The sequence below is a fragment of the Salarias fasciatus genome, chromosome 20 (genome assembly GCF_902148845.1).
Source record: "Salarias fasciatus chromosome 20, fSalaFa1.1, whole genome shotgun sequence".
Taxonomy (NCBI): domain Eukaryota; kingdom Metazoa; phylum Chordata; class Actinopteri; order Blenniiformes; family Blenniidae; genus Salarias; species Salarias fasciatus.
Genome location: NC_043764.1, coordinates 32,918,455 through 32,940,399, shown reverse-complemented (window position 1 = coordinate 32,940,399; position 21,945 = coordinate 32,918,455). Strand labels below are relative to the sequence as shown.

General features: G+C 54.1%; 2 protein-coding genes across 2 annotated transcripts in view; both read left to right on the top strand.

Moving 5' to 3' along the window:
- The window catches only part of LOC115408660 (filamin-A), a 53,209-nt gene extending 44,389 nt beyond the window's left edge, over positions 1 to 8,820 (top strand). Inside the window, 25 exon segments of the mRNA XM_075410474.1 lie at positions 376 to 450; positions 1,112 to 1,211; positions 1,391 to 1,531; positions 2,421 to 2,549; positions 2,624 to 2,797; positions 2,895 to 3,045; positions 3,130 to 3,199; positions 3,201 to 3,266; positions 3,269 to 3,311; positions 3,314 to 3,346; positions 3,660 to 3,812; positions 3,940 to 4,062; positions 4,198 to 4,349; positions 4,351 to 4,428; positions 4,430 to 4,466; positions 4,554 to 4,684; positions 4,686 to 4,692; positions 4,769 to 4,806; positions 4,808 to 4,885; positions 6,255 to 6,387; positions 6,479 to 6,655; positions 6,733 to 6,951; positions 7,296 to 7,493; positions 8,492 to 8,641; positions 8,644 to 8,820. Coding sequence (XP_075266589.1) covers positions 376 to 450; positions 1,112 to 1,211; positions 1,391 to 1,531; positions 2,421 to 2,549; positions 2,624 to 2,797; positions 2,895 to 3,045; positions 3,130 to 3,199; positions 3,201 to 3,266; positions 3,269 to 3,311; positions 3,314 to 3,346; positions 3,660 to 3,812; positions 3,940 to 4,062; positions 4,198 to 4,349; positions 4,351 to 4,428; positions 4,430 to 4,466; positions 4,554 to 4,684; positions 4,686 to 4,692; positions 4,769 to 4,806; positions 4,808 to 4,885; positions 6,255 to 6,387; positions 6,479 to 6,655; positions 6,733 to 6,951; positions 7,296 to 7,493; positions 8,492 to 8,641; positions 8,644 to 8,675 — 2,688 coding nt within the window. The 3' untranslated portion in view covers positions 8,676 to 8,820.
- An 8,003-nt stretch (positions 8,821 to 16,823) lies between these two features.
- On the top strand, positions 16,824 to 21,507 carry LOC115408657 (emerin). Its single transcript, XM_030119510.1, has 7 exons — positions 16,824 to 16,927; positions 17,335 to 17,413; positions 17,634 to 17,727; positions 17,856 to 17,889; positions 17,957 to 17,982; positions 18,617 to 18,732; positions 20,574 to 21,507. The coding sequence occupies exons 2-7, from the start codon at positions 17,335 to 17,337 to the stop codon at positions 20,663 to 20,665; spliced, it is 441 nt and encodes a 146-aa protein (XP_029975370.1). The 5' UTR covers positions 16,824 to 16,927; the 3' UTR covers positions 20,666 to 21,507.
- The last annotated feature ends 438 nt before the right edge of the window (positions 21,508 to 21,945 follow it).

Here is a 21,945-nt window from a genome sequence, read left to right as displayed (position 1 = left end):
ACACACACCACACACACACACACACACACACACACACACAGCAGACATAGAGACGTTCTCCATCAGGAACGTCCCTCTGCACCACCTGTCCACTTCACACTCATCAGGCATGACTGAGGACAGAGTGTGGACAGTTGCTGTCTCGTCCTCTGACGGACTCCTGGACCGACGTGGACCATGTGATCGTCCTTTTCCTGCACTCTTCAGGATTGTCCTGGTGGCACTGGATCATCAGAATCCCTCTGACTGCTGTTTTATTCCCTCCAATCCCTTCTCATCTTGATGCCCCCTGGTCCCCCGTCCCCTGTCCCCCGCCCCCCGTCCTCCTCCTCCTGTACCTAATCTACCTCTTCCTCCTCCTCCTCCTCCTCTCAGGCGCTGGAAGGAGCTCCAACAGACCAGCTCATGCAACAGAGCCAAATGCCCCAGTACTACGCTCAGCAGCCCTGGGTACCCGAACCTCAGACAGACGTCCCTCTGTCTCCGTCTCTCTGTCCGTCTCTGTCCGTCTGTCCTCTGTCTGGTTCCAGGTGTTTCATCATTGAGGGTTTTTCTCGTTTCATGTTGGACACACTGTAGAGGGTTGGACGGTGATCAGAGCTGCTGACTGAGGACGTTCAGAGACCTGTGGACGTCCTCACTGAGCAGTGCTTTGCTCACTGCTCTGTGGTAAAGTCCTCACTGTGGACGCCCCGGCGGGGTCCTCGCTGTGGAGCCCCGGCGGGGTCCTCGCTGTGGACGCCCCGGCGGGGTCCTCGCTGTGGGCGCCCCGGCGGGGTCCTCGCTGTGGACGCCCCGGCGGGGTCCTCGCTGTGGACGCCCCGGCGGGGTCCTCGCTGTGGACGCCCCGGCGGGGTCCTCGCTGTGGACGCCCCGGCGGGGTCCTCAATGTGGACGCCCCGGCGGCGCCGCCCTCTGTCGTCCTCGTCTCATCCTGTTCGTTCCAGTGCCATCGTCTCCATCCATGATCACCACCATCGTCATTGTCCGTCCATCTCATGGTCGTCTCGCTCTGTGTCCTTGTGTTGGCTTTGGGGAAGCCGTCTGTCCCACTCCCTGCTGTCGTCCCCCGCGTCTCCACAGTGTTAATGTCCCGCTCTCTGTCCCGCAGGCGACAGACCGTCCCATGGGGATGAACGGCCTGGACGTGGCGGGCCTGAGACCTTTTGACCTGGTCATCCCGTTCACCATCCAGAAGGGCGAGATCACAGGTGAGCTGTCCTCGTCTGTCCCTCATGTCCACGACCCTCATGAGCTGTCAGTGCTCAGTGTGAAGCCCTCCTCAGGTGTGCTTCAGTAGCATTCTAATTCAGTAGTTTGTCATTCGGTCTGTCTTAAGAAGAAGCGGGTTTAGCTGTCCTCTGTGTGACCTCTGACCTCTCTCCTCCAGGTGAGGTCAGGATGCCCTCGGGGAAGGTCGCCAAACCCGACATCACGGACAACAAGGATGGAACGGTGACGGTGAAGTACGCCCCCACAGAGGCCGGCCTGCATGAAATGGACATTAAGTACGACGGCCTCCACATCCCAGGTACGCCCGAGCGCCGCGCCGCTCGCCACTTCCTGTCTGTGACCGCTGACGCCGGCGCGGTGGAGGTCGACAGGTCAGGTCAGGGGTTTGACCTCTGGGCCCAGTCTTCCCAGTACGAAGTGTCCCGGAAAACATTTCAATATGAAAAACTTCCAACTGATCCAGTCCGGGTTTGACCTTTAATCAGAAGCTGCATCAGTCCTCTGGCGGTTTAACAAGACGCAACTAGAAATCCAGAAATATTCAGATTTAGATATTCAAAAAACTGAAGAGAAATTCTGATGATTAAATTCTGTGGTAATAAAATCTATATATTCAAAATAAAGAAATGAAGTAGCAGTAGGTGTTTTTCTCCGTTTGCTGTGGACGTTTGGTTTGACGGTGTCGCAGTTCGGTTGGCGTCACTTATCTACATTCATTCACTTTGAAAAGTTTCCTTAAAGCTATAGTGCGTAACTTCGGTCGCCCTCTAGCGGAATTCTGCGTCTTACAACAATAAAGCCGGCGCTTCCACGTGACGTAGGCCCAGGTGTCCCCGGGTGTTCCCCCCCCCCCCCCCCCCCCCAACCTGCCAGGTGATTCGTGTTTCCACAGCGCAAATCACCGCTGGAAACGGTTTTTATTCTGTGTGAATAAGGACAGCTGCTGAAAAAAAGATGGTCAGCTGCAGTGCAGTGTTGAATGAAAGGCATCCATCAGGCATGGCGACTGTGAGGAAACACGTCTTTGAGTTATAGTGAGGAGTAAAAAGTGTCCTGTCTGCTCGGAATGTGGTGGAATCCGTCCTCTTCGTGTGTCCTGACTGACTGCAGCTCGCCGTGGCGGGACGTCGGGATATCTTTTCCTGTCTGAACCTGGATCTCCTGATTCGGTTGTGTGTTCTCTCCAGGAAGCCCACTCCAGTTCTTTGTGGACTACATAAACAGCGGGAACGTGAGCGCCTACGGCCCCGGCCTCATCCACGGGACGGTCAACAAGCCCGCCGTCTTCACCGTCAACACCAAAGACGCCGGAGAGGGTAACCGGCAGCCGTCCGGCCGCTTCGTCGCGCCGCCGGATTCCCTCACTCACACACTCCGTCGCGTCCCGCAGGCGGCCTCTCTCTGGCCATCGAGGGTCCGTCCAAGGCCGACATCAGCTGCGTGGACAACCAGGACGGGACCTGCACCGTGTCCTACCTGCCCGTGCTGCCCGGAGACTACAGCATCCTGGTGAAGTACAACGACAAGCACATCCCAGGAAGCCCCTTCTCCGCCCGGATTACAGGTCCGACGCCCGGCTAGCGCCGCCGCTTCAGCATCTGGTCTGAGAGGACACGAGTGTCTGCGGGTGTGTTCTCACTGCCTCTCTGTGGCGTCTCCAGGAGACGACTCCATGAGGATGTCCCACCTGAAGGTGGGCTCGGCTGCAGACATCCCCCTGGACATCGGCGAGCTGGACCTCAGCCAGCTGACGGCGTCGCTGACCACGCCGTCGGGACGCGAGGAGCCCTGCCTGCTGAAGACGCTGCGGAAACGGACACGTCCGGTGAGTTCCCGATGGCGGGGGGACGGCCAGGGGCGGGCGGGGGGGGGTCCGGCCAGAAGTGAACCTCACCGCTCCTCCACAGGAATCTCCTTCGTTCCCAAGGAGATCGGAGAGCACCTGGTGAACATCAAGAAGAACGGCCCGCCACATCCCCAGCAGCCCCATCTCCGTCATGATCAGCCAGTCGGAGATCGGCGACGCCAGCCGGTGGTGCGCGTGAGCGGCCCGGGCCTGAGCGAGGCCCGCACCTTCGAGCCCGCGAGTTCATCATCGACACTCGAGACGCAGGTACACCTCCAGAACGTTCCCCGGAAACCGCTCCCAGACCAGAGCAGACGTCAGGAGTCGGGGACAGCGGAGTGTGTGTGGGTGGAGCTTCGTGTGGGTGGAGCTTCGTGTGGGTGGAGCAGATATAGCTAATTTGGCCCTGAGCCTCTCAGTGCTCTCTATTGCAGTACCACTGTGAGCCACTAGATGGTGTCATGAGTCCAACATGAAAGAAGACAGTAGTGGAAACATGGAGGCGGACTTCAGGGACCTGAAGCTCTCGTTCAGCTTCTAAACATTCAGGTCTGCCGTTGTTGTGGGTTCCGTGTCGCAGGCTACGGTGGCCTGAGTCTGTCCATTGAAGGACCCAGCAAAGTGGACATCAACACCGAGGACCAAGAGGACGGCACCTGCAAGGTCACCTACTGCCCCACCGAGCCGGGAAACTACATCATCAACATCAAGTTCGCCGACCAGCACGTCCCAGGTCAGGAGAGACGGCGTGAGGAGGAAACGCTGGAGACGGCAGAGCGTCCAGTGCTGACAGTCTGTCTGTCTCTGTCTCTGTATGTCTCTGTATGTCTCTGTCTGTCTCTGTCTGTCTCTGTCTGCAGGGAGTGCGTTCACAGTGAAGGTCACCGGTGAAGGCAGGATGAAGGAGAGCATCACGAGGAAGAGGAGGGCGGCGTCTGTGGCCAACGTGGGCAGCCAGTGCGACCTGAGCCTGAAGATTCCAGGTGAGTCCGGATGAAACCGGCCTCCTTCTGGGTGTCAACATATGGCCTGCGTCCCCACCCCGGTCGGTGGACGTCGGCCCGCCGGGTGGCCGTCCTCCAGCGGGTGGTGCAGTGGCGTGTCGTCTCCGTCCGCAGAGATCAGCATCGCGGACATGACGGCGCAGGTGACCAGCCCGTCCGGACAGGTGCACAAGGCCGACATCATGGAGGGCGAGAACAACACCTACTGCATCCGCTTCGTCCCCACCGAGACCGGCGTGCACACCGTCTGCGTCAAGTACAACGGCTGTGCACGTGCCCGGCAGCCCCTTCCAGTTCACCGTGGGGCCCCTGGGCGAGGGCGGGGCCCACAAGGTCCGCGCCGGAGGGCCCGGGCCTGGAGAGGGCGGAGGCCGGAGTGCCAGGTCAGGGCGGGGTCGGGGCTCGGGCGGGGGGGTGGACGTCCGGGACGTCCCCCGCTGACTCCGCCTCGTCCTCTCTGCTGTCCGCAGCCGAGTTCAGCATCTGGACCCGGGAGGCCGGGGCCGGGGGGCTCAGCATCGCCGTGGAGGGGCCCAGCAAGGCCGAGATCGTCTTCGAGGACCGCAAGGACGGGTCCAGCGGAGTGTCCTACGTCGTCCAGGGAGCCTGGTGAGAGACCAGAGCCGAGGATCTGGACCCCGGAGCAGGGACGTCCGTCCGTCTCTGACCCCACCTGTCTCCTCAGGTGACTACGAGGTGTCCATCCGTTTCAACGACGAGCACAATCCCGGACAGCCCCTTCGTCGTCCCGGTGGCGTCCCCCTCGGACGACGCCCGCCGCCTCACTGTTGCCAGTCTTCAGGTGAGGCTCTGAGACGCACACACACGTCCACAGCCGGCCGTCCGCCGCGCGGCAGCAGCAGCTCGGGGTCCACAGACTGGGTTCGGTCGCTCGGACGAGGACGAGGACGGACGGCTGCTGCTGCCGCGGTGTGGGACGCAGCAGGGGCTTGTGGGATACCAGAGGACTGTGTGTGTTTCTCGTGCCTCGTCCTAAAGACTCCCAACAGCCTCCCTCCTCCCGGAGAGCCGGGGCGCTAAAGGGCTAAAGAGGTCTGAGCCAGGCTGTGTCCCTCTGTCTCTAATGGAAGAGCGTCCCCAGTCTCAGGTTGTCTCCCTGGACACGGGCAGTGTGGACATCAGCCACCTGCACCGACTCCTCCTCGTCCTCATCCAATAGCTCAGTGAAACTCTGGCCCCACAGCTGTCCTCTTTAGCCCTGTTAGCGACCCCCCCAGGTAAGACCCGGTCCCTCTGAGGACACGTCCAGGGCTGGTGGTCCCGAGGCCGTCCAGCCACAGCAGAGACATCGAAGCCAAGATGTTTACTCAATGAGACTGGAAGACAGCAGGGGTGAAGGTGTGTCCAAGTCCTGTACGCAGGTCTGAGTTCCATAAAGTCCTGACAGAAAGCTGTTCATCTGGCTTCTGAGTGGAACGGCAGAAAAGGTCAAAGGTTATTGAGACGAGGAAATCACCTCTGATAACATGACATGACATAACATAACTTTATTAAACTGAACTCCACCAGCGGGGCAGGCTAGACCACAACCCAACATGTTCAGGTCTCAGTAACTGGTCCTGGGACCGGGAGCTTCAGTTCCAGCTGGACAGACCACGTCTCCTGCTGTCCTCCAGTGGTCTTAGTGTCCTCTGAGGCCTGAAGCTCACTGAGCTTCTGTTGCAGAGCGGTTCTATGGATCCAGGTCTGGAGGAGGTCCAGGTCTCTCTGCTGCTGGAGCCTTGTGGTCTAGAAGGTGGACTGAGGCCTCTGTGGTTCCTGCAGGACTCGATGACTGGATGAATTATGTTCTTAAGTCGTCTGGGTCGGTCCCTGGACCGTTCAGGTCTGGACCAGACACACCTCCCCCCCTACTGTAACTCCTCCACCTCCATCAGTGGGTGGTGCAGAGGCCCTGTCCATCAGGGTGGGAAGAGGACAGTAGATAAAGTCCACCTGCCTGTCTCTAGGCCTCCTCCGGTCTGTCTGGATCTCTGTCTTTGAGCTGAACTGACTCGGGACACCACCTGGTGGTTGGAAGTGGTATCACAGCAGTGCTTCGTCCTGTGATTTGGGTTAGAAATGTTGTCTCGGGGAGGGAGGTCTGGACCGGGGCGGTGTTTGAGTCTGTGAGTGTGTGTTTGAGGTTGTGAGTGTGTGTTGTCGAGCAGGAGTCGGGTCTGAAGGTGAACCAGCCGGCATCCTTTGCCGTCAGTCTGAACGGGGCGAAGGGTGTGATCGATGCCAAGGTCCACAGCCCGTCCGGGGCGCTGGAGGAGTGCTGCGTCACGGAGATCGACCAAGGTACCTGGTCCTCGGAGATCTGGACCCGGGACGCTCTGGGAGCAGCCTCAGAGGGTTCTGCTGGACTAACGCTCTCTCCCCGCTCGTCCAGATAAATACGCGGTGCGGTTCATCCCCAGAGAGAACGGTCTGTATCTGATCGACGTGAAGTTCAACGGCAGTCACATCCCCGGCAGTCCCTTCAAGATCCGAGTGGGAGAGACGGGACAGGCCGGAGACCCGGGCATGGTGTCTGCTTATGGCCCCGGACTGGAGGGTGGCACCACAGGTCAGTTCAGGGTCCGGTTCAGGGTTAGAGGGGAGTTCCAGTCTCGTCCGTCCTCCATCACTGTTGCCTCGTCTCAGGAACTGCCTGTGAATTCGTGGTGAACACGAGCACCGCCGGGCCCGGGGCGCTCGCCGTCACCATCGACGGACCCTCCAAGGTGAAGATGGACTGTGTGGAGTGTCCGGAGGGGTACCGGGTCACCTACACCCCCATGGCCCCCGGAAGCTATCTCATCTCCATCAAGTACGGAGGTCCCTACCACATCGTAGGAAGCCCGTTCAAGGCCAAGATCACAGGTGAGGAGCAGCTTCAGCTGGCGGACGACGTTTGGAACGAGATCAGAGTGGATCCTCTCCAAAGTCCCGGTGGACGGTCCAGATGATGTCCCATCAGTTACTGCCTCAGGACTGGATGTTAATATGTGACAAGAGATGGAGCAGCTATTTGGAAAAACAAGTTAATGTTGGAGCTTTTTACAATGCTCTACAGTTTTCCAATTCCACTAAATATCTGCAAACCTCACTGAGTTTAACTGCAGATTTAATCAGAAACTTATTGCAGACAGAAACTCAGACAAGTCTCGGTGTCCTAAATCGAAGATTGTAGTGAAAAGTAATGTGTGTCCTCCTCCACCCTCCAGGGTCCAAGCTGGTGTCCAGCCACAGCATGCACGAAACCTCCTCCGTCATGGTGGACCCGGTGACCCGGGCCATCAGCTGCTCTCAGCAGGCTCCTCCCACCCAGTCCGACGCCAGCAAAGTGGTGGCCAAAGGCCTGGGCCTGAGCAAGGGCTTCATCGGCCAGAAGAACAGCTTCAGTGTGGACTGCAGCAAAGCCGGTGTGTATGCCTCTGGCACGGCGGTCAGGTCCGCCCCGTCTGCACCACAGCAGAACCCCAGGGTTTCAGTGGCTCACAACATCGTTGGCGTGTCAGACACCCAAAACTCAACAAAAGGTTTTCGTTTTCGCCTGAAGACGTCGTCTAATGCTGCGTTCACACCGGACGAGTCGTGGGCGTCGTCGACGCGTGGGACGCCTCGAAGCTGACGCTTGTGACGCTTCAAGTACACAAAGCTCGCGACGCTCCTGACGCGCGGCAGTTTATCGGCGCGCGGGAGGCTGGTTTCTGTTTCCAGCTATGGCGGATCGCATCAGCAGAGTGGCTCGGCTTTATTTATTAAATAAACAGCGTCACATTTCCTCTGTATAAACATTCGTTTAGCAGGAAGATAGCAGTGGCTGTACAATGTTCTGACTGAATGTAGCACACAATACAGCGTGATGAAAAGTTTAGATAACTTACTTGAGACCCCGATCTCCTCACTGATCCTCCCCAAGCAAGAGCCTTTCTATTCTTGTATCAGTAGCGGTCTGACGACGTGTCATAAAGCTCAGGACGAGCGCGCACAGCCACAATCAACTTGTCTTCCATCGCTGTCTTTCTTTTCCGACTCCTGGTCCTGACATAAACGACGTGAAACGTAGTGACGTAGCACCGGAAGGATCGTCTCTGATTGGTTGACGCCCAGCGGCAGCGCATCGTCGTGGGCATCAACGCTCGAAACGCTTGAAACTCGACGCTCCTGACGCTCCAGAAGCACCGCCCCGCCCCTCCGCCGCTCCACGACGCTCGTCCACATAGACTTAGCATAGAAAAGCGCCGCTCACGACGCTTGCGACGCGTCCGGTGTGAACGCAGCATTAAAGGGAACCAGCAGTCAGAGATGTGAATTCTAGCCAATGGTTCATATGAACAGCAATGCCTCGTCTCCTCCTGTCTCCTCTGTCTCCTCTGTCTCCTCCTGTCTCCTCCTGTCTCCTCTGTCTCCTCTGCAGGGCGGAACATGCTCCTGGTCGGTGTGGATGGTCCTAAAGTCCCCTGCGAGGAGATCCTGGTCAAACATTTGGGCAACCGAATGTACAACGTGAGCTACCAGCTGAAGGAGAAGGGCGAGTACATCCTGGTGGTCAAGTGGGGGGACGAGCACATCCGGGCAGCCCCTACCACATCACTGTCTAGACCCCCCTCCCCGCTCTGCCAGCCCTCCCAACGTAGACCACTGTTTCCAACAGCTGTCTCCAGCCCGACCCAGCCTTTGTTTACAGCTCCAGGCCCCTCCCACGGCTCCGTAGCTCAGAGCTGTTGCTTAGAACCACCGTCTGCACCGCCATCCAGAGAAGAAACTCACTCTTCTCGCCACATCTCGTAAACGTAGGGAGGAAGATGCACCTTTTCTTTAAATTACTGTAAGTCAGCTGTTTGACTTTGATTCATACGTGGATGTTAGTGGATCTGTCTGAACTCAGTGGCGTTAGCTTTAGCTTTAGCGTAGCAGCGTTGGATTGGTCCCTGCTCTGGATGGAAGGTCACTGTTTACACTGGAGGAGCGACACACACACACACACACACACACACACACACACACCACACACCACACACACAGTAAATGGATTTGATGTTAATGAGCATGCGTACAGAGAATGGGCACAGCGGCAGTACTCTGACGCTGGTTCACACCCTTCATCCACACATCTTCATATTAGAGCCACATTAAAGATTCACATCAGTGTTAAATAGAAACATTGGATTTAATAATATTAACTTTACTGCAATTTCAACTTTTTTGAACAGTTTAAATGCTTTTCTTCACGTTTAGCCACCAAAACCTTATCAGTATAAATCAGTTTAGTCATTTCTTCAAAAGGAAAAAACGGAAAAGCCTGCAGTTTTCAGACGGAATGGAAGTTTCCCTTCCAGGTTCCAGACAGACTCGGTGTCCAGTCTTTCCTGTAATGTGGCCCTGATATCCGCCGTGTGGATCCGCCTCTCCCGGTGGACGTCTGAGGGTGATCGGTGTGAGCCCACAGGTTTTCTGACTTAAGGTTTAAAAAGGGAACGGTGTCTTTGAAATGACCAAAAAACAAGAGAACACACGCTTCTTTGGTTTCTGCTCAGCATTTTGCCCCTCACCCCTCGAACTGCCTCCACCCCGACCCCGCCCTGACCTCTGACCCATGACTCCTCTCCTCCAGCCTGCTCTGTGCCTGATATGTATTTCCAAACAGAAAATCAACTTTGTCTGAAATAATAAAGGCTTTAAAGTGATTGTAAGACAGTATTTTGATACACAATAAAGTTGTCTAAGTATGTCTCTGTGTCAGTTTCATGTCTTTGTTTCTCCAGAGCAAACAGCTGACATCCACTCCTCTTTATTTTCACTCTGCACCTGAGCTGACCTCCAGAAAACAACCTCAAGCAGACCAGTTGGTTTCTCTCAAAACTTCTATGTCTCCACATATATTTTTATTTTAATACTGGATTTCTTTCCCCCATAAGAACAAAGAAACAGAACATACAGCAATGTAAGCCTTGTCTCAGAACACCTCACTTGTCAAATATTTCCACTGTGTCTGCAGGTGATCAATGTTCCTGTCGTGTTTGGATAAACGGTTTCTCGTTGCGAGCCGTCATTCGTCTCACTGTGGAAAATGTTTACCTCATCTCCCCGATCCTGATTGGCTGGTGATCGCCCAGTGAGGGTGGAGCCGTCTACCCTCGAGCCGCCTGCTCTACCACGCAGCGTCACCCAACCACTTCTCGCTTTGTGTAACTTCTCAGTTTAAGTTACAGCTGCTTAACTGTTCATAGATCGGAGCTAGCTCTGCTACTGCTCCATCACCAAACGCTAGCTGCTAGACCTGTGACCCTCCTGCCTTCACCATAGTCTGAGTCCACCGCCTGATCGTACCAAGGGACCAGCTGACATATCCTGGTCAATTAGCACGCTAGCTAATTCACAGCACCTCTAGTTTAGCCTCCCAGTCAATCATTATGGATGCCCGGCAGGCCATCCAGGCTCTCGGTTCATGTAGGCATGAACCGAAGCATGAACAAAGAGCGACCACGCCAGGCTAGCTCGTTGGGACAAGACCCCTTCTTGTCCCTGGGCGGCGATCCTTTCACCAGCAAGGTCAAAGTGCACCCACTTCCCCGTCCATCAGCATGCATGTGCAGGTGCAGACACGCCACATAGCAGCTGAATTCCCCGTGGCCTGCAGTAATGATGGAAACCACCACATCCCATGATGAAGAGAAGAAATTTCCCCAGGCAGCGAGGACGGCGTCCTCTCTGAGCTGCTGGACGAGGTGTCCTCATGGAAGGACCACCCGCTCAGCAGGAAGAGCTCGATACGCGGAACTTCCTTCCTGGCTTGTGAGGGCATGAGAAGCTGTTTTCCCCCAAGGAACCGTAGTCGCCACACGCTAACTACCTCCACCAGCAACCCCACCCTGCCGTCCAAAGCAGACCGCCTCCAGCCCGCCATGACAGAGCGAGCTTACAGGAAAGCAGTGCTGGTCATCTGGGCGCCTGGCGCTCCATGCTTCTGCCTACCAGAGGGAGCTATGTGCGCATATGGTGACCGAAACTGACCTCGCGGTGTGGGACAAGACTACAATGACAGCAGACATCTGCCTCTGCATGCAGCACTGTGGTCCAAGCTAACGCCTCAATCTCTGGCAACGACGGAGTTGCAGGAACGAGCCAGATGGCTCGGCCACAAGCCGACCACTCCAGAGTCCGACAGAGCACCGTGCAGGCTACAGCCGAGCCTCCATTCCCTCTGTTTAACATCCCAAAATGGCCGCGCTGCCCCGCCCAGACAGGAGGCGAGGACCAGTGTGGCCACCCCAGTTCTGCCAGTCAGCAGGCCAGGAAGAAAACGACTACCTGCCGGCTTTCCCTGTTCGGACCAGTGCCCCAGCTGCCTGCCCCTGTTCACCAGCCCCACCTGTTCCTCCCACAGTGAGCTGTCCTGGACCTCCTGATCCCAGGAGCCCACGAGTCCCCACATCTGCCTGCACTCATTGAAGCCAGAGAAGCACACACCGCTGTTCTTGCTTAATAAAAGCATTTTCTCTTCCTCTTACAAGCCTCCATTCAAGGTGCAGTCACACCTAATGAACGAGAACACAATAAAGAGTTTGGTTCGGTCCGGGTCGAACAGGTTGCATTCCAGCCAGAGGCGTAGCTTGCCATTAGGCAAGGCAGGGAATTACTTGGGGCCCCGTAGTCAGGAGGGGCCCCAAGTGGGCCAACAGTTTGACCCAAACAATCAACAGAACACCATGGCAATGGCAGCACCCCCCGTTGAATGAAGACGCTCTCCTCAGGCTTGTCTGGGGCGCATAACAACCGCCCATCGTAGAGTCCCTGAAGGAGCCCTGTTACGTTTGACTGGGGCCCCAGGGGACCCTTGCTACAGTACTGATCCCAGCTCTGGACCAGGAGGAGCACAGGTCTGTGAACGCAGTAATGCCTGGCGCATGCAGTGACGCACGAGGGCCATGACCACATCTTGCCATGAGGGGGCGCCATAACATCATGACGACCAGCTCAGCTAGACAGCGACTCCAACAGCAACAGCCACCAGCAGGAGTCGCTGGAATCCACTCTGTGATGCCATGAAAAACGCAACACTGGGATCTGTTTTGTTTTGTTTAGTTTTTTTGTTTTATATTAAGAGGAACTATTCTCTCAGCCAGAACCTTCTGCTGAGAGTATCATGCCACAAAGTCCAGCCACCTTAAATTGAGTGCAGGTAACCCAAAAGTTTAAAGGAAAATGCATTTCAGCGAATAGACGAAGGTTTTCAATGCACTGCGCTGTTTTATTGTTTTGTTTTTTTGGAAGGGGAGGTTTTCTGACAGGCTGCAGTTTGCCGCAGCTCGCCTCGTTTCTCTGGTATGGTTCGTTCTCAGAGAGTCAACCGGTGTTCTTCAGGAGGAAATGTACTCACTGGTGACTAAAGAGAACAAAATGCATAATGCCTTCCAGTGTCAGAGCAGCCTTTAGTCCAGCTATTTCCTGGTCCCCAGGATCAGGACTCTGGATCTCCAGGCTCTGAACAAGTACCGAAGACCACACAACTCCAGGGTGCTCATGCTCGAATCCCTGCTGCATATGTTGCCTCAGAACGGCTGGTTCACATCCTGAAGGACGCATATTTCCACATACCTGTATCTCCTCCGCACAGGAAATATCTGAGGTGTTTGCTTCGAATACAGACTGCTTTGGTTGAAAGGGTGAGAGCTATCAGAGCCGGCCTCTCGCACACTCTGGTCCCCTTCAGAGGACTGATGGCCTCAGCCGTCCTGGCTGTCCAGCTCATTCGCCTGGACAGGAGGGGTTCCAGGGTTGGGTGTCCTCCCTCGGGACCTTCCTGCTGAAGGGGGCTGCCTGGGCCCTGCTCTGTCCTGGAAAGCAGTCAACACAGATGCAACCAGGTCGGGCTGAGGTGGTGTAGGAGAAGACCAACGTGTGAGGGGTGTCTGGAGTACACATCTCCAGCATTCTCACGGAAACTGCCTGGAGCTTCTGGCAGTGTTTCTCCCACTGAGAGTCTTTCTCGCATTTCTCAATGGACAACATGTCCTGCAGAGAACCGACAGTGCAGTGACGGAGGCAAGTATCAACTGTGAAGGGGGTCTGCGCTCTGGGCATTTACACATGCTGGAACATCGACTGATTCTATGGACCTGCAGGTCCCTCCTGTCCGTGGACCACCCACTTCCCGGGGGCTCTGGAACAGGTGGAGGACCTGCTGTCCAGGGGAGCGCCGCTCTGCAGGGAATGGACACGACATCCAGCCATGGCGAAGCAGCTGTTGGCCCACTTTGGAAGAGCCGTGGTGGGAAAACATGCAATGCCCACTGTTTTGCTCAGCGCTCGGTGTGGAAACACTCACCACGTCTGACCTCCAGTTCTCCTGCAGCTTTTCCCAAATCAGTTCTGAAAAGCCGACTCTGGACGGAGTCAGGGAGCATCGCCACACAGCGACTCTCAGAGCTCCACACTGGCCTGCAGCCATGACAGCCTCCTCTACTCATGCTGCCCCAGGCGGGGGAGCAGCGTCTCACCCCCACCCACAGCGCCTGGCCCCTGAGTGGAGGCATTTAAACACTACAGGCCTCCCTCATTGTCAGAGCACTTGAGCATCCTCCACCCGGTCTCTGGATGACTCCCCCTCCTCCTCCTGCTCTCAGTTTGGCCAGTATCGTCTTGGGCCGGGGCGTCACTGAAGCCCCACCTGACCTTGGTGCTGAAGGCGGTTGGCTGATGCTCTGGTGTTGTTCTTACAGCACTTTCTCCACCTCCACTCTCTTCTCCTGAGGAACAGCGGTTCCATACCATGTCCAGTCCGTGCCTTACAGATGTATATGGACTAGACCCCGGGGTGTAAGAAGAGCGACCAGGGCCTCATTAGAAACACTGCTTGTGCACAAAATAGGGCCTGGAAGTGGCGTACTCCACCTCCCACGCCAACATCGGGATTTCAAAAGATTTACTTGACGTGAAAATGAGGCACTGCTGCGCCAACTTTAACCCTGGACGAGGGAGATTTTAGACACAGGAGAACCCGACAGGAGAACCCGACTGGAGAACCCGACTGGAGAACCCGACTGGAGAACCCGACTGGAGAACCCGACTGGAGAACCCGACTGGAGAACCCGACCGAGCAGATGGTGAGGAGGAGAATGTGCAGGGGTGTGTGAGCATCCAGCTCATCCAGCTTATTGTAGGGTCGTCCTGTTTTCTCTGGTTTCGTAGTGTTGATCATTACTTGGGAATATTATTTCTTGCTGTGTTTCTTTTCCAAGTCTTGCAGATTATTCTGGAGTTCTTTAAGTCATTTTTTGTGCCCTTGTAATTGCTGTGCTGAGAGAAATTAGTTACCTCCGATAATCTCCTTATAATAATAATAATAATAGATTTTATTTGTAATGCACTTTACATTTAAAATCAAATCTCAAAGTGCTACATGAGACACAGGATTTAAAAACAAGCGCAGGGTAAAAACATTACAATACAGCACACTTTAAGCAACATTATTGCTGGTATGCCTTTCTGAAAGGAAGGTCTTATGTAGGTATGTGGTGTGAGCAGTTCAGTGAGGTAGGTAAATGGTAAATGGACTACACTTGTATAGCGCTTTTTACCCTGCTTGACAGAGCCCAAAGCGCTTCACACTGCAATATCACATCAACCCTTTCACACCATACTCGGTGGTGGTAAGCTACGACTGTAGCCACAGCTGCCCTGGGGCAGACTGACGGAAGCAAGGCTGCCAATCTGCGCCATCGGCCCCTCCGACCACCACCAACCATTAACTCTCACAACTTTCATACTAGGCAAGGTGGGTGAAGTGTCTTGCCCAAGGACACAACGCCAGTTTTACGCCTGCGGGAGCGGGGATCGAACCGCCAACCTTCCGGTTATAAGACGACCCGCTCTACCAACTGAGCTACTGTCGCCCCAGGTGGGGGCCGCACCGTGCAGACAGTGATGGGTGTGTAGGAGGATCTTATACTCTATACGGGCCTGAATGGGAAGCCAGTGGAGAGTGTGAAGGATGGGAGTGATGTGCTCATATTTCCGCACCCTCATCAGGACTCTGGCAGCGCTGTTCTGTACATACTGGAGCTTCTGGAGGCTCCTGCCAGAGATCCCAATGAGGAGTGCATTACAGTAGTCCAGCCTGGAGGAAACAAAGGCGTGGACAAGCTTCTCTGCAGCAGGGAGGGAGAGGGAGGAACGTAGTCTGGAAATGTTACGAAGGTGGAAGAAGGATGTTTTGCAAATGGAGGTGACATGATTGTCAAAAGAGAGGTGGGGGTCAAACTTGACCCCAAGGTTTGTAACAGAGGGAGAGAGGGGAATGGTGTGACCAAGGAATGAAACAGAGGTAAGAGGAGAGGAGCGGAGTTGATGAGGAGTACCCGTTTGAATGGCTTCTGTTTTTGAGCCGTTAAGCTGCAGGAAGTTTTGACTCATCCACGCCCCTACATCCTCCAGGCAGGAGCTGAGGGTGGAGACAGAGGGGGTAGGAGAGCTGTTGGATGAAATTTTAATGTAGAGTTGTGTGTCGTCAGCATAGCAATGGAAGTTTATTGCATGCTTGTTGACGACACAACCAAGGGGAAGCATGTATATGGTAAAGAGGGAAGGACCGAGTACGGAGCCCTGGGGGACCCCACAAGTGACGGTGTGTGGTCTGGATTTTGCCTCCCCCAGAGCCACGTACTCCGTCCTATCAGTGAGGTAGGAGTGAAACCAGTGAAGGGCAGGACCAGTGAGACCGATGTAATGCTGGAGACGGTGAAGGAGGATGTTGTGGTCAACTGTATCAAACGCAGCAGAGAGGTGGAGGAGGATGAGGAGAGAAGTGGAACCAGAATCAGAGGCCATCATCAGGTCGTTTGTAACTCTGATGAGTGCAGTTTCTGTACTGTGGGAGGGGCGAAAACCAGATTGAAATTTTTCATAGAGATTATGATGTCCTTCAATATTCCCCAGTATGTTTGGATTCACTTCTCCATTGTCATTAATTTGGAGAAAGGTGTTGATTTCAGATTTTATTTTTTGTATCACTGCTTCGTTATTTCAGTAAGTGATATCTCTGGTGTCATTTTACAACCCTGTCTTTAATTATGACAAAAAAATAGGGTCTATTCCATGAGGATTTCATGTGGAATAAAGGAATAAATCAAACTGAATCTTGTGATTCGGTCTGCTCAAGGACAGTCAATTTAAATGACTCATAAAATGATCTATCAATCAATCTTTAATCTATAATGTTTGAAAATTAATTAAGAGCAAAGAAAGATGGACTAAAGAATAAAGATGAATGTGGCCCCAGATGAAGTGAATGAGGTAAATCAATAAACATGATAAATACATAAAAATCTAAAAGTAAATTAAGGATAATATTGTGGTTGAAGATCAATAAATGAGAGGAATAATAATTCTGGTAATGAAGAAGAATTCCGCCTCTGCAGCCTGCCGCGCCCCGGGTTGCCAGGTTGGGCAGGTTTCCGCCTCTCCGGGCTTGTTTTGAGGGAAAAGTCGGTTTGTTTAAAAAGTGGGCAGATTTCCAGAATATCCACATCAGGCGGGTTTTTACAAAGTTCTGCTCCCAAAGCCATGGAAACAGAGATGCTGAAGCTCAGTGTGAAACATGTCACGGCTCATCTCACACACTGACTCCTGATGCTCGTTTCACACATCACGTGGACGCTGGAGCCGTTTTCCGTTGCTGCTGTGCACCTCGCCGTCTTCTGGACCTCCCTGTGAGGACTTTGGAGTGTTTCCATGATTTTCGGGCAGCGATCAGGATGGTGGGCGGGCGTTCTGCTGAGATCGCGCGGAAAGAGTGTGTCCGACCTGGCAACCCGCGCCTCTCGTGCTGGAGCAGCTCTGAACTTTGCTCAAGGTGAGAAAAACGTTTTAAATCCACTCTAACATCGTCTGAGTGCTTTCGTTTGTCTTATTCCCCGTGTACCTGCTGTGAGAGCCACAGGAACAGCAGATTGATGCTGGATTATTTTAGGACGTTCTGTCCTCGGGAGGAGGGTTAATCCACAGGAGGGAGAGAAGAGCCGAGAGGCTTCCTGCAGGATTCCCACTGAAACATTTACTAACTGATGTAAACACATCACAAACTGAAAAACATGGTATTATGAAGGGTAGGAAACGACTTTAACCTCCTCTCTCTCTCTCTCTCTCTCTCTCTCTCTCTCTCTCTCTCTCTCTCTCTCTCTCTCTCTCTCTCTCTCTCTCTCTCTCTCCTCTCTCTCTCTCTCTCTCTCTCCCCTTCTCTCTCTCCCTGTCTTCTGGCAGATGTCTCTGAGTGAGAAGACAGATGAGGAGCTGGCTAATCTACTTTCTGAGTATGGAATCAAACACGGACCCATCGTAGGTAGCTGAGTGCTCCCAGGCTGCTCTCTTCTTCACAGAAACCGAAGGACTGAAAACATCCAGGAGACTGAAACCACCTCACCCTGCAGACCGACGAAAAAACCTGTATGACTCTGTCTCTGTAGTGACTCTACAGCTGCTCTGCAGTGACTCTACAGCTCGTGTTCTCCTTCATGTTCTCATGTGAAGTAATAAAGTATAAAGTAACAATGTAATTTCAGACTCCACTCGGAAACTGTATGAGAGGAAACTAGAAGAAGCCATGAAGGAAACTCCGGAGCAGCCGACCTCCGACAGACTCCTACAGAGAGGAAGGTGAGTAACTCCACCTGTGGGCAACTGGTTAACTCTGAGTAACTACAACTAGTAACTACAGCTCTGAGTAACTACAGCTCTATCGGAGTCGCCCCAGCCTGATGCTCTGTTTGTCTCCGTGTCCTCAGAGGAGGAGGTGACCTACATCACCTACCACAGCCCGTGAGTCCTGCTGCGTCTGCTGCCGCTGAGCTCCAGCGCAGGCTGAAACAGTCTGTCTGTCTTCACAGGTGAAGCAGGACGCTTACAGCGTGTGTGAGTACAGCGAGGACACACACACACACACACACACACACACACACACACACACACACACACACACACACACCACAACACACACACAAATGATTCATCCATCCATCTCTCATCTGTTGGGTGGACTCCACTGTCTCCCAGACCAGACCAGAGGTCTAGTCTCTCCTGAGGTCTCCTGATGGATGAACTCCGTCTCCAGGAGCGGCCTCATTCAGCCGCTTATGTCCTCCATCTCATTCAAAGTCCATGAGCACAGGTGGAGACGTAGACTAACTGATACAGAGACGGCTGGGTTTACAGCTCAGCTCTGCTCTATGAGAGAACCATGGACAGCAGCAAACGGTTCCAGTGAGGAGGAGGTTCTCCTGGTCCACCTTCATCTGGTCCACCAGGAGAAAGTCCTGCTTTGTGTCCTCCTTGTGAGTATCGGCACTGCTCACCGTCTCTTATCGAGGGACTGTGGCTGTGGAGCCGGGACCGTGTACAGCCGGGACCGTGTACAGCCGGTATCATGTGGAGCCGGGTACCATGCAGAGCTGAGCCGGTCTACATCAAACCGTCACCGACGCTCTTTTGTCCACAAACCGGTTTCAGTACGACGTCCTGTGAAATCAGGCTGTGATTCCTCCTGCAGACTGGAGCAAAGAAACCACTCTGAGCCGGAGGACCAGGAGGAGGACCAGCAGGAGGACCAGGGAGGACCAGCAGGAGGAGGAGGACCAGCAGGACCAGCAGGGACCAGGATGCAGAGTGAGTATTATACTGTGGCGACAGTAGCTCAGTTGGTTAGAGAGGTCTTATAAGGAAGGTTGCCGGTTCGATCCCCGCTCCCGCAGGAGCTGTGCGTTGTGTCCTTGGGCTGTCTTGCCAAGGACACAACGACACCCACCTTGCCTAGTATGAAAGTTGTGGGAGTTGGTGGTGGTCGGAGGGGCCGATGGCGCAGCTTGTTTTTTGTCAGGGCAGCTGTGGCACCACCCAGTATGGAGGGTAAAGTGTATTGAGTGTCCTGAAAAGCGCTATATAAAACCAATGCATTATTATTATACTGAGAACTAAGCGTTTATTGTGCAGTTGGTGACCCGGGTACAGTTGTGTACAGGTCCTTCTCAAAAAATTAGCATATTGTGACAAAGTTCAGTATTTTCTGTAATGTAGACTATATGTCAGATTCATTACACAAACTGAAGCAGTTTAAGCCTTTATTGTTTAATATGAGGATTTGGCCAAAAGTAAAGAAAACCAAAAAATCTCTATCTCAGAAAATTAGCATATTCCATTTGACCAATGAAAGAAAAGTGTTTTTAATAGAAAAAAGTCAATCTTCAAATAATTATGTCCTCTTATGCACTCAATACTGGTGGGGAATGCTTTTGCAGAAATGATGCTTCAGTGCGGCGTGGCGTGGAGGCATCAGCCGGTGGCTCTGCGGAGGGTTCTGGAGGCCCAGGATGCTTCCATAGCCTGAAGCTCATCCACAGTGGGGGGTCTGCTGACTCTCAACTTCCTCTTCACAGTATCCCACAGATCCTCTCTGTGTTCAGGTCAGGAGAGCTGGCAGCAGTACCATGTCAGTAAACCATTTCCCAGTGGTTGTGGCGCTGTGAGCAGGGGCCAGGTCCTGCTGAAAACTAAAGCTTTTCAGCAGATGCAGCATGAAGTGCTCCAGAATCTCCTGATAGCTAGCTGCATTGACCCTGCCCTTGATGAAACACAGTGCCCCCCCCCCAACAGCTGATGGCCCCCAGACCAGCACTGACTGGGTACTGGACTCTGGGCTTCAGGCTTTGGCATTCCTTCTCCCCAGTCTTCCTCCAGACTCTGGCACCTTGGTTTCCGAATGACCTGCAGAATCTGCTTTCATCTGAAAAAAATCTTCTGGCCCAGAACAGTCCAGTCTGCTTCCCTGTACCGGGTCAGGCGCTTCTGCTGCTGGTTCTGGTTCAGAAGGATCTTCACTGGGGAATGCAGCACCTGTAGCCCATTTCCTGCACACGCTGTGCACGGTGGCTTGGATGGTTCTACTCAGACTCAGTCCTGCTTCCGCAGGTCCCCCAAGGTCTGGAACCGGCCTTCTCCACAGTCCTCCTCAGGGTCTGGTCTCCTCCTCTAGTTGTGCAGCGTTTCTGCCACACTGTTCCTTCCACTGAGGAGCCTTGATACAGCACTCTCAGCCTGTTGGCTCAGAAATGTCTTTCTGTGTCTCACCCTCGGCTTGAGGACGTCCATGATGTCCTTCTGGACAGCGGTCCGGTCGGCAGTCTGACCCAGGATGCGGTTTTGAGTAATGAACCAGGCTGGGAGTTTTTAAAGGCCTCAGGAATCTTCTGCAGGTTTTTAGAGCTAACTCATTGATTCAGATGATCAGGTTAATAGCTCGTTTAGAGAACTTTCATATGCTAATTTTCTGAGATAGGGATTGTTGGTTTTTCTTTACTTTTTGGCCAAAATCCTCATATTAAAACACTGAACTGCTTCAGTTGTGCGTAATGAATCTAATATATGAAAAATCTAATGTTTATCAGTACATTACAGAGAATATGTCCCTCTGGACTCTTTGGGCCTAAAGGGATCTTCTTCCTGTCCCTCAGACTGCCTCGCTCCAGACCACCAAAGCTGTCAATCATCGGGCTGCCCGCCCCCGGAGGAAGGAAGCGTGCGAGCTGCGTGTGGACGCTGCTGAAGCTGCTGCTGCTCGCCGTGTTGGCCGCCGCCTCTACCTGTCCCTGTGCCGGCTGGCCGAGCCGGCGGACGCGGGCCGAGCTGTAGGTGTCCTTATGGTTTCACAGCCTCCAGCACTGTGACGGGATCAGTTCTCAGTCGTTACTCTGCTTCGCTGTATTTTCCAGCCGCTCTGCCGGCTGCTCTGCCGGTGCTCTGCCGGCCGCTCTGACGGCCGCTCTGCCGGCCGCTCTGCGGTCGCTCTGCCGGCTGCTCTGCTGCTCGCTGCAGGCGCTCTGGGTCGCTCTGCCGGTCGCTCTGCCGGTCGCTCTGCCAGCGCTCTGCCGTCTGCCGGCGCTCTGCCGGCCGCTCTGACGGCCGTCTGCCGGCCGCTCTGCCGGCCGCTCTGCCGGCCGCTCTGCGGCTCGCTTGCGGTCGCTCTGCCCGGTCGCTCTGCCAGCGCTCTGACGGCGCTCTGCCGGCTGCTCTGTGCTCGCTCTGCGGTCGCTCTGCCGGTCGCTCTGCACGGCAGCTTCCAGAGGAATGTTCTGCAGCTCGTTGTTTTCTCAGTTCGGCTCTGATGTAATGCTACATGCTGAACCAGAGGAGTGCTCTCATTGGATCAATAGATGGGTGCAGTCGACCCTCTGGCCGGCTGCTTTGGGGCCCGGGTTGTTTCTCCCCTCCAGCCTGTGTTCTGAGGAAACTGCTTCCTTCTGCCTCATTCTGGCTTTCTTCCACAATGCTCTTGTCTTCTGAACTTTGCTTTTTGTGCTGCAGCTGTGATCCGTGTCAGGATGCTTCCATGTAGCACCACGGGGAAACCAAAGAGTTTTAAATCAGGGGAAATAAAATAAAGTTTACATCCAACGTGCTGCTGAGCTTTTGTCAAAAAACAGAATTCTGAGGCAGTAGAGAGGACCGCTACAGTCTACAGCTTCAGCTTTCACAGAGGAACTCCATTCATACACTCATGATGAGCTTCCAGGAGCTCACAGCGACCCCCCCTCTGAGCCCAGACCCCTCAAGGCTCCGCCCTCTTCTCGGGGGGTCATGGGTCACCGGAAGTTTAGTTTAGTTTAGTTTAGTCTTTATTTGAAGGGACAACGTACAGAGACATTAAGTTCAAGACAGAGATGTTCTGCACCAGTATAGCTACACAGCTAGTTTCCATCTGCACCCTGGTTAGAAGGATAAAATTTACTTACATTACATCAATACGAGCAGCTAAAAATTCACTCTCTCAGTACCTAACACTCACACATCAACATTTGTCAACACAATCTCATCACAACCCAGACA